At 34.5% G+C, this 12,385-nt stretch overlaps 3 protein-coding genes across 3 annotated transcripts in view; all 3 read left to right on the forward strand.

Moving 5' to 3' along the window:
• The window catches only part of LOC126775888 (5'-3' exoribonuclease 2 homolog), a 125,987-nt gene that overhangs the window by 96,621 nt on the left and 16,981 nt on the right, over window positions 1-12,385 (forward strand). The gene's annotated exons all lie outside the window — the stretch shown is intronic.
• Window positions 1,060-12,237, forward strand: LOC126775895 (retinol dehydrogenase 13-like). The gene is made up of 8 exons (XM_050498058.1): window positions 1,060-1,181; window positions 7,244-7,319; window positions 7,959-8,085; window positions 9,010-9,146; window positions 9,515-9,671; window positions 10,634-10,802; window positions 11,306-11,510; window positions 11,594-12,237. The coding sequence occupies exons 2-8, from the start codon at window positions 7,246-7,248 to the stop codon at window positions 11,724-11,726; spliced, it is 1,002 nt and encodes a 333-aa protein (XP_050354015.1). The 5' UTR covers window positions 1,060-1,181; window positions 7,244-7,245; the 3' UTR covers window positions 11,727-12,237.
• Window positions 1,191-5,528, forward strand: LOC126775889 (patj homolog). The gene has a single exon (XM_050498047.1). The coding sequence runs from the start codon at window positions 1,362-1,364 to the stop codon at window positions 3,366-3,368; it is 2,007 nt and encodes a 668-aa protein (XP_050354004.1). The 5' UTR covers window positions 1,191-1,361; the 3' UTR covers window positions 3,369-5,528.

Here is a 12,385-nt window from a genome sequence, read left to right on the forward strand (position 1 = left end):
ATAAATTGGCTCACTCGCCCTTCTTACCGGAAAACAATAATACTAAGTAATATTTAGCGATAGAATACGTAATGAGTTGTTGGTAATTATCCAAACTGGCTTTGTGCAAACCAACCTATCAATCTTATTTATAAGATTAGATTAGATTTTTTCTGAGCGCCGAATACCACAAACACAGACGAAAATTTTCGTAATGATGGTTGCAGTATTCCAGGTCGAAAGCGTGATTGGAAGCGATGGAGAATATTGTTATTATTTAGAGTAAGTCGTAACTGAAGAAAAAAAAACTACGTACAAAAACCTTTGATTAGAACCTGTATATGTTTAGAGATATGTATAGAATTTCGCTCGTTATCGCAATTGGAAAAGAGTAACTAAACGTTAAACTTATGGCGTACCTAATCAATTTACGCTTTATTCCATCACTTTCAATTGCATTGATTTTATTGTACCTATACACCCAACTAGGTATACTTCCAACTATTTATTTCCTATGAATATGTTTATATTTCCAATTTCAGAATTTGCTATAGGTAATTGCCGCAACCTTTATATTTTAGAACCAACCTTTAAGTTATCTATTTTGTTTTACCAATAATAATATGTAAAGTGTTAAAAACTTTGTTGTTAACACTTGTGGGCAAAGGCTTTGTCCATATGAAGGCAGCTATATTACAAATTCTTATTCTGAAAATAATTCTAATGTTATAATTGACATATAGCAAAGTACTTGATTAGACGAAATAAATACTTTAAACATTATATTGACAAATTAAAAATTACTAAAAAATGTTAAAAAGAAAATGAGCTTTAAAATAAACTAATATAATAAAATAAAATTAAAATTAAAAAAGTAAATAAGTATGTAAAGCCTCAATAGTGCCATCTTTTGACGAATAGAACCAAACTGCTAAGGTAACGTGAGCCTATAGTATTAACGACATCTATTATTGGTATAAGAAAACAATATTATATTTCAAAAATGAAAGTATTTTGTAAGTTATCAATGTTTTATTATAAGTAAAAAATATTCTTTTATTTTATTTAATGTAAACACAATTTATAAAAAATATATATTTTAATTAAAATTATAAATTATCACTTTTTGACATTTTCCATAAGTATTCGTTAAGTATACCTGCTGGAAGCTGGCCACATTCTCGCTGTCTCCAATTCAGCAAGTATGTAAATGTCATTTTTATATCTAATTTACAAATTTTTTGCGTTAACGGCTGCATGGTTATATTTTTTATTGTTTTGTAAGTGAAAAAAAGTTAGATATTATCATCTTCCTAATCGCGATGTATGTTTTGGACGGTCATAACCTCGTCGTGCACATCACGTAACTTCTAAAGGCTCCGATGGTTAGGAAAACGATGGTACTGAGCACGGAGTGGGCGCAGGTGGAAGTGGTTGAGCTTATAAATGATGGTAATGGATTGGGTTTTAACTTAGTCGGCGGCAGGAGCACGGGCGTGGTGATTAAGTATGTGCTTCCCGGTGGAATAGCTGATAAAGATGGGCGACTTCAGAGCGGAGATCACGTACTGCAGGTTGGATCAGTGAACTTGCGAGGATTTACCTCTGAACAAGTTGCCTCTGTCCTGCGTCAGGCAGGGCCAACTGTTCGACTACTAGTCGCACGGCCTGCGGATCCTGCAGCTGCACTCCGTGCTCCCCTTCCGGGGACAGCGCTTGTACCTACGAAGCTACTCGCTGACCCTGAACTTCTCGATCGTCATTTAATAGAAACTGGTTACGGTGCAGTGTATGATTTATCGCAATGCTACAGTGACTATATAAACGGCCAAAACGGCGATGTTGAGAACTTGGTGGCAGCTGTCAGCGTGTTAAGCGAGAATCCACAGCAGATCGCAGTAAACCCAATTATAGCTGACAACATTTCACCAACAATAACTATAACAGTACCTGTTGAAATACCAACTTTACCCGAGGTGGACATCGTGCATGTGAATTTAAACAAGAATGTGTATGGCTTAGGAATAACTGTGGCCGGTTATGTATGTGAGAAAGAAGAATTATCAGGAATATTTGTGAAAAGTATAATTGAAGGCAGCAGTGCCGAGCAAAGTGGTAAAATCAGGATTAATGATAGAATTATTGAAGTTGATGGTGTTTCCTTAGCTGATAAAAGTAATCCTCAGGCTGTGGAGATACTAAGAAATACTGGTATATCGGTGCATTTAGTTTTAGAAAGATACTTGAGGGGTCCAAAGTTTGAACATCTTCAGTTAGCCATATTCAATGAGGAAAGACCAACGTCACCATCACCCTCGGCTACCACCCTCACTTGGTTTCCAGTGCCTTCACAAGCTGACAATAGTACAGTTGAAATTGAACCAGAGCCTGTGTCTAATACTACTATAGATTCAAGTGTGTTAGAAGTTGGTGATGACAATGATCATGAAGATAATGAACCAACCCAAGAAGAATTAGATAAAAGAATTGATGCAATACTGGCAATAGGTGAAGAGGTGATCAGGAAGAAATGGGAAGAAGAAATTGGAACAGAAAAAGAAATAATAGTAGCTGAAGTACACAAGCTTTCAGGTTTAGGAATAAGCCTAGAAGGAACGGTGGATGTAGAAGGAGGTCAGGAAGTGCGACCCCACCATTATATAAGATCTGTCCTTCCCGAGGGGCCAGTTGGACAGCAAGGCACGCTCACTGCTGGTGATGAGCTACTTGAAGTTAATGAGTACAGGCTGCATGGATTAACACATACAGAAGTTGTAAATATTCTTAAACAATTACCAAATCGTGTGCGTCTAGTTTGTGCTCGAAGTAACACTGAGGGTGGGCCTAGACCTGTTATTAATTTAGCACAGGACCGAGAAGGCTTTGAAGCAAGGAAAATCATATCCGGCAGCTTAAACAATTTAACAACTCTTGTAAAAGCTCAATCAGATACATCTATAAACACATCCAGTACTGCAACATTGACTAACCACTCTAGTCAGTCCAAAAAATCCAAGTCCTTGGAATGTGTATCTGGCTTAGCCATGTGGCAAAGTAGAGAGGACATTGTGGAACTTATTAAAGGAGATCAGGGTCTCGGTTTTTCAATTCTGGATTATCAAGATCCAGTAGACCCTAATGGGACTGTAATTGTAGTTAGAAGCTTGGTACCTGGTGGTGTAGCTGAGAAGAATGGTGAAATATCACCTGGAGATAGAGTGATGTCAGTAAATGGAAGTAGTATAAAAAATGCAACCCTTGACCAAGCTGTGCAGGCTTTGAAAGGAGCACCTCGGGGAATTGTACGCGTCGGCATTGCAAGACCACTACCGTCAAATGACAATTCAAAATCAAAAAGCACCACAACACTTAATACAAAAACGAGCTAATCTTAACTCCATGACTTAACTCACTGTGTTACGACTAGTCAACGTTAAAACCATATCTATTGTACGCTTAGTTAAGCATGATTTACACTTAGCGTTTAAAACGCAGAATATAAAACAGTAGATACAGATAAGCCTAAGTTATACACTACAAATGTTAGGATTTTAGAATGGCAATCGCACCATAGAATCGTTTCGTATAGAATAGTTTCATGAGACATTTAAATGTCCTTAGCTCATCATAACTGGGCTCAAGATCTGCAATACAATAATACCTTACGCTTTACTAGATAATTGTACATTTTTAAGTCACATGCCCTTTTGTATTGCACATATTTTATTACATGTAGAAAAAATTTGTATGACATTAACAGTATGAAACAGCTATTTAAATTTTGCTTTAAACATATATACAAGTAAGAAATAGATTTACTAAAGATAATTTTAATTGCATTTAAAAAAAGTACAAACACCCTTTTTAGTTTGAATATCATTATTGGTTTTGTATATTTTTATGTTTATAACATTACCAAATGAAATTATAGATGAACATTGGTCTATTATGTTTTTTTAAGTAATATATTTGTCTTATGAATGAATTCACTATACATGTAACAGAATGAAGGTTTTATAGATTTATAAAAATATCACATAATACAACTTTTGGATCATCCCATAGAGTTAGATAGGATTATAGAATAACACGAATATTGTAGATGTTAAACTAAGGGAGCAATTAAATAAAATATCTTCTATTATATGTAAATAAATAAATTAGAATCTCATAAACATATAGACATATTAAAGTATATTTATAAGATGTTTTACACAATAGTGAAATATATTCTTGCTTCCTTTGAATTTAACATTTTTTTTTTTATTGTGAAGCGATTTTAAATGTATGTATTTATTATCTATATTAAAATAAATTTATATAATATATTCATTTATTGAAAATAAGATTATACAGTATTAAATACTTTGTACCTTTTCTCAACATTAATATAAATCGGAGTTCAGAATATTAAAAAGGATAAAGGGTTCCTAGTCGTTGTTGTACCCTTCAAACGTAAGTGCACAATAAATTAAAAATGCACATGTGATATTTTTATTTACATATTAATGTTTACAAATAATTTCTGTGTTTACGTAATTAATTAATAATTTTGTATGTTCAATGTGTTTTATTAAAATTTAGTCTACTAAATGACGATGGGCCGAACTTTGTTGTAACGAATACTATTAATCGGCCGATTATTTTACAAACGCTTACATTCATCTGACGCTCGGATGGGTCGTCTGAGATGTATATTGTAACTCAAGCGTCCTAATTCCTACGTCACCATTTTTAAATCGACATTAAAGCTCGTTTTTTTTTAAAGTATTGTCACATGTCAGTTATGGTATAAAATATAGCAACATTCAGCCGAATATTCGTGTTCAGTACAACTCATAACTATTCGATCTACCAATTTCGCTAACTACTAACAAAACAGTCAATTTTTATAATTAAATTAATAGAATTAACTATAGTCCATAAATTCATTTAACGTAGATCTAAAGTTGCGTTTCCACTAAACGAAAAATAACTTGTGGTAACTTGGATTTTCAATTAGGATAGCAATCATTTTTTTTTTTATTTAGATAGTCTTGTATTTCAGTTGCAAACAGAAATTGCAAGCTATTTCAGTGAAATCGCAACCAAACAGATCAATTATATTGTTAAGACATTTCATGTTTAGATATCGTTTAATTTTAGAATAGTTATTTGTTTTTTCAGCGTTAACAATGTTTTTTATAGAACAAAGAAACGTAACAAAATGAAATTCCCTTGTATGCTGATTTTATGTATTATTGAAGTAAATATAATATATGCCTTTATCAATCAAGTGTAGTATCTGTCTAGACTTTATAGTGATCTAAAACAATAACTAGAACTCGAGTGTCGTCAACAACAGTGTACTAAAATGTCTGATATCAAGTTTTATATGCTGTTTTAACAAATCTAGATAACTATAAAAGAAATGTTATATTGCATTTTTGTTATTCTTTTAACTGTGTCTTGTGAACAGTCAGAGATATATATCTGTTTTTTTTTGTTATCTGTAAGTTTAATATTAAAAATTAAAATATTGTCTATTTGTCTGTTATATGCGTTATGTGAAAAATGATAAATGTGTCGAAATGCTTTTAAAGTTTTATATTATTTTGCGCTCAAATAGCGTAGATACACGCCAGAAAAGGGAAAAAAAGTTTTATATTATTAAGAGAATATATAATAATATAGTTTAAGAAATAATTAATGATATCAATTTACAAAATTTTTATAAAATTTTTCAATAAAATTTATATAAAAACAAATTAACTCATAAGCACATTAAATCTGACTGTTCACAATGATGTGTATTATAACAACAAATTGTTCTGATATCAAATATATTGTAATTGTATAAACCCTGGCCAACATAACACTCATACAAGTTATAATCCTTTTAAGATGGAATACATCAAATGGTTACAAAAACTATGAGCGGCCAAGCGTGGATCTGGCAAAAAGTAGCGCAGACTATTTTTTAATGCCAAATGCCAATCAATTAGCGCGCATCGCGTAAATTTTACTGCGCGGATAAACGCACATTCGCTGCACATTCCCGAGCGTCGGTGTCCGATTCGAATATCGAAATATGCTCTGCGCTGCGCCGGCTCCTTAATTAATACAACTCTGTGTCTGAAATAAATTATAATATTCTTCCATAAAGTCAGGAATATATGAGGATACGTGCAATATTATGATCATTGATTGCCTTTCTAGTTCCTACTATGCATCGTGGTTGTGGATCGATTCTTGCCACTTTTTTACTTTTAATAATATTTACAAGATTTACGTTAAAATCCATTATTTATTATGTAGTACTAAGTATACTATGTACATGCCGGATCTTTGTCGGCTTAAACGGATTTAACTCATAGATATATATTACAGTGTTCTCATATATTTCAAATCATCTTTTTAATTATAAATAGCTTATTGTATTATGTGCGCACTGTATGTATGACGACACGGCGTTTAGAAATACACCGAAATGAAATAAACATAAGAAATGTCTTAGTAAATCTTTTTTATTTTTATATCCTTAAATACCTAAATCATTTATTGACAATTGGTAGTTGCTTCTCTTCTCTTTCTTTCTCCCTTTTTGAGGAGAAGGTTTAGAGCTTATTCCACCACGCTGCTCCAATGTGGGTTGGTAGAATACACATGTGATATAATTTCAACGAAATTAGACACGTGCAGGTTTCCTCGCGATGTTTTCCTTCACCGTCTAGCACGAGATGAATTATAATCACAAGTTAAGCACATGAAAATTTAGTGGTGGCACATCAGCTTATGGGCCATCTTATGATAAGCGGTCGCTCATAGACAAGACACTAAAAAATATTATTTACATTGTCCATATGCCGCTAACTATGCAACTATAACGATGTATACACTGGCTTACTCACCTTTATATGGAAGACGACAAAAAAAAAGAAGTTAAACGCATCTCGATATCTATGTATAAACGCCAGAGACTAACGCGAGTATAATGTTGCAGCCCCATCTGAATATCGCGAAATGAACAAACTTACCATCTATGTAAAAAATGTAGGTAATCCGACGAGGCCGGAGATAGAACCTTACGTAACGTACTGTCCGAGGCACAGAAGTACATTTACATACATCAAACCAAAATTATCTAGCAATTAAATTATCAAGGAAACAGACGCTCAGTGCGAAAAGATTAAAAGTCAAATAAAATTAAAGATATATATAATACTGGTCATTATACTAAACGAATAAATGTGTTTCTTGTGTATTTACGTATTATTTTCACCAGCTATGTGGGTGCCTAACTTGCCTATCACTATCTTCACCGGTCTGGCGGCGGGGGCGGGCGCGCTGTGCATTTTTAAGTAAGTTAATTATATTACAAATATACTTATTTATTTATTAAAAGTTTGCTAGCGGATGTTACGTAAATAATATCTCAATAAATTATGTACTAAAACTAGATATTTTATGTACACCCATTTAAAAGCAAACACCGCATGCATAACTTCGATATAATAAAATTAATTTATTAAATAAGTTAATTAATATGTAATATATATGTATGTTATCGCTCCAAATAGTTATAATCCACACTACAGCGAAAATATACTGTACCTATTTTTATTCGCGCGCAAACTGACTTTTGATCGCGAACTTTTTTTTCTAACCGTAATGGGTTAAAAGTGCAACAGAGATGCCAATAGAGAATGAGATAGCATTTATAAATATTTTATTAACTGACATAACCTTACTTATACCTTCTATTATTTAGAAAAACATACAATTTTCTTATTTATTATGTTGGGTTTCTAATACATTACATAAATACTGAAAAAGTGTACAAGCTCAGACGTTATCTCGTGACTGCTAAATATATATAACAAGATAAATTATATAAGATTTAATATTAAGCTTTGTAACATCACTTGAAAAAATGATAAAAAATACTTCAAAATATTTTTATGAACTGTTTGGATTAATTATTTTCTATTATGTTTTAGAGACGTTTATGGTGGAGTACCGTTTGACAAAACTATAATGGCAGAAGGGAAAACGGTGATCGTTACAGGAGCTACAAGCGGTATTGGCAAAGAAGCGTCTTGGGAGTTCGCTAAGCGTGGGGCTAAGGTACGTTCATGTATTGAATTCGCATTACACCAATGTAGTGTTATAAGTTCCAAAATCTTCTCCTCAAGACGAGAGGGATTGTCTGTACTTTCTTATAACCTGTAACCGCAGATTGGGATCAGTCGGATCAGGCCCTGGTTTAATACCGCAGGTCGGGCAAACAAAAGTTGATTATTCAATTTTTCTGGCGAATAGTCCCAGTAGCAACCCGGACTCTAGAAGGCGGAAGTGTGTACACTCCTGTGCCTCGGTAAGCACATAACGGCTTTGGTCTTGGGCCTGAACTCTTTCCGATCGCGTCAAATTGCCGTTCCACTAAATTATGAAAGTTATGGCGTGAAGGTTCACCTGTGTTTGCGGTCAGGACGACATCATTATCATCATCATTTTTATATAAAACTCTTAATAGTATATATATGATGATTCTAAACCCACGCAAGCTGATAGCCTCATTAGTAACGCCTTTTCGTAAAACACTTTTAGGAAGTAACTCACTGGTAGCACTTTTTTGCAAAATCTTAAATGAGTAAAGTGCCTCCATGTATCCATTTGGTGACTCTTCACTTCAGTTCTGCAAGAATATATTGTCTGGGTTATATGCCTTTTGATTATTATTGTTTTTATAATCTATTTTGCTTTGCATGTCTTATTATTTTATTTTTTTTACAATATGTTAAAATATTTTATTGTATTAAACTATATAATGTAAGCAATATCTCCTTATTCATTGCATGAGGTATTCTCCTTAATAGAGACCCTTAATTTTTTAAATATTGTATTGATTCAATTACTCTTAATTTTATCTTAATAAATAAAATAAAATCATCTCCTGTTAACAATAACTTGTTTTCCTATACTAACAAACTTTACAAACGTTTTACTCGTGAAGGAACAATATACCTGAATTTTTGATATCCCATTCAGGTGTTCATGGCATGTCGCGACATGACGAAGTGCGAAGAGGTTCGTCGTGAAATTGTGTTAGAGACTAACAACAAGTTCGTGTACTGCCGACCCTGCGACCTCGCCAGCACTGAATCCATTAGGAATTTTGTTGATAGGTTAGAAACTATATATTTTTATTACATTTAAGTATATTACGTAAGTTTTAATACCATTTAGTTGGTGGTAAAGCTTTGTGCAAGCCTATTCGGATAGGTACCACCTTATTTAGTGTTATCGTGTTTCGTTTGAAATGCTAAATGAGTACACTACAGACACAAGGGACATAACATTGAAATACTTATAAATGATGTAATTAATTCCTTGAAATATTATGCTAGTATGTTGAAATGAAAAAGTTAAAGATGCTTCCAATACTATATGCGTTTTGAATTCCACTCTATATTGTAGAATATAATTAAAAACGCAATTAATGATTGTCTAAACTCGTAATTTTTAATTAAAATATGTTTACTTGCGATTTAAGGTTTAAAAAAGAAGAACCGCACGTGCACGTGCTAGTGAACAACGCGGGCGTCATGGAGACGCCCAAGGGCGTCACGCGGGACGGCTTCGAGACCCAGCTGGGCACCAATCACATGGGACACTTCCTACTGACGCAATTGTTGCAGGACACATTGAAAGTAAATATTGTTTTAAGATAACTTTGTATTGGACGAAAATAGACTTTAATTAATAAGCTATTGCAATGTGGCATTAATTTGAGGCAGGAGAATTGAAGTGAAGCGCCAAAGCGCATGCGAAAGCGATCCCGTGGCGCTCCTCGCTAAGACGGAAAGGGTACCGCGGGTTTTTTAGTGGGTATTCCGATGTTCGGAGCGCACTCGGCGCCTTGGACACCGGCGAGCCCCACATACCCCCCCACTGTTCCCATGAGAGAAACGCGTAACGCGTTTTTTCAGCGTTAAAAAAAGGGCGAATTGAAGTGAGTTAACGACTTACAGATACATTTTTACCCGCAAAGCGTTATGTTTTTTTTTGTTGTCAGTGGCAGATTGTAACGGTGTCTAGCGTAATCCACTCGATACGTTTTGTCTTGTGAGGTGTCTTTAGATTGGAAACACTTAAAAAATAGGAAAAAAATATTGCGAAGTTTCTGTTGCCTGTTCTTCTCAGGTCAGGGTATTTTAATTTTCGTACCAACTGATATAATTTTATCAGTTTTCACTTTGTCTAACAATAATAAGCTTAATGCTTCTATATTTAACAAAACGGTTAAGGTCTTACTTCCTCAAAAGAGAGAAGAAATAACATGGAAAATATGGCATTTTTTAAAACAACAGTAAGTACAGTAACAGCCTGTTAATGTCCCACTGCTGGGCTAAGGCCTCCTCTCCCTTTTTGAGGAGAAGGTATGGAGAATATTCCACCATGCTGCTCCAATGCGGGTTGGTGGAATACACATGAGGCAGAATTTCAATGAAATTAGACACATGCAGGTTTCCTCACGATGTTTTCCTTCACCGTCAAGCACGAGATGAATTATAAATACAAATACCTACGATCATCGGTTAAGATTCACGCTTTCTAACCACTAGGCCATCTCGGATTTAAAACTAATTACAGTTAAATCTTTAATTTTCAGAAGTCAGCACCAAGTCGGGTCGTGATTGTCTCATGCAGCGCACACATGAAGGGCAAAATATACACGGACGACCTCAACATGTCCACCAACTACGATCCCGTTGCTGCTTATAAGCAGAGCAAACTCGCCAACGTACTGTTCGCGAGGGAACTTGGGAGAAGAATGCTTGGTGAGATTTTTTATAGAATCAAATTCTGAGGCAATCCTCTATCCAAAGTAGAGTAGCAATATAACCGAGGTTCGAATAGGATAGGTAAATATTAACAATTTCGTACATCGCCAATGCGCCATAAACCTTGGTAACTAAGATGTTATATTATCCCTGGTGTAGTTACACTGGCTCACTCGCCCAATAAACCGGAACATAACAATAATATATATTGCTGTTTGGCGGTAAAATATATATGAGTGTTTTGTACTTACCTAGTTGGGCTAGCAAATAGCCCTACAATCAAGCACCACGTATGTGGTGCCACCCAAACAAAATTAATCCTACCAGCAAACATCGATACTTTGTTTAGTTGTGTTTAAGTTGAAATGGTGGGCGCCAGACGCCATGGCATAATCTCCAAAACACCTCATTAACAGAAGATGGGCATCTGTCCAGCACTGGGACATTTAAATTTATAAACTTTTTTAAGTCATCTTTGTGAGCTAAGGATACGATTACAGAAACCGGCGTGGCTGTCGCGGCGGTGGATCCTGGCTTCTCAGACACAAATCTCACGAGGCATATGGCTATGATGAAGAGCATCACACGATTCATCGTGTACCCGATATTCTGGCCTGTCATGAAGCTGCCCAGGACTGGCGCCCAGGTGATCATACACGCGGCTCTGGATCCGAAACTTCAGAATTGTGCTGGGGATTACTTTGTGTAAGAATTTATAGTTACCATTTCTTTGCTTTAAATAATTAGATTATAAATTTTTCACTAATGCATGTATTTAATTTGAATAGGGACATGAAAAAAGTGAATCCATCTGAAACGGCACAGGATTACGAGCTCGCACAGTGGTTGTGGAAGGTGAGCGAGAGGTGGACCAAAGTGGACGAGCACAAGGAGGCGCTGCAAATATCTGAAGCGGCTTAAGCAGACATCTTAATAATAAATAAAGCTCCAGTTATTCAATCAGGCCATTAAAGCACTGAAAAAATTGTAATTTTTTATCAACAATAAATTGCATTTAACTCTTTAGTATTTTCAAATGATAACATATAGTGTATGACGTAATATCGACATTGTTTTGATCATCAATATGAGTAAATCTGTACAATATTTTATAAAATGAGTGGTATAAAATGTTTAAAATTTTCTGGGACAGTATACGCCTATAGAGGTCATACCAACTCACTATCATTATTTTAATATTTATTTACTATTACATACTTAGCTATGTATGTTTAGGGAACTGTCCCTCGTTGAAAATGCAACAGTCGCCAATCCTGGCTCTCGAAATGTTCTCAACCACTGACCTCAAATGTCACATTGACATTTGCATATGTAATATTTGCTTAACATTAGTTCGTAAGGTAGGCTCGTAAATTATTTAATTAGCTTGCATTTATTGTTTGAAGATTTAGACTAGTTGATTGGTTATGTTAATAAAAATTAAAAACCAATATTTACTTTTATTTACGTTTCCTCCAATTTCATTTCTAATTCTACAATTTTGCACGTTGTCAGGACATAGGATACCTGACACCCTATCGTTACACGGAGGCGGAAACTAGTAAAGTAGAAAAATTTGA

This window comes from Nymphalis io, chromosome 19, assembly GCF_905147045.1.
Source record: "Nymphalis io chromosome 19, ilAglIoxx1.1, whole genome shotgun sequence".
Classification (NCBI taxonomy): Eukaryota; Metazoa; Arthropoda; class Insecta; order Lepidoptera; family Nymphalidae; genus Nymphalis; species Nymphalis io.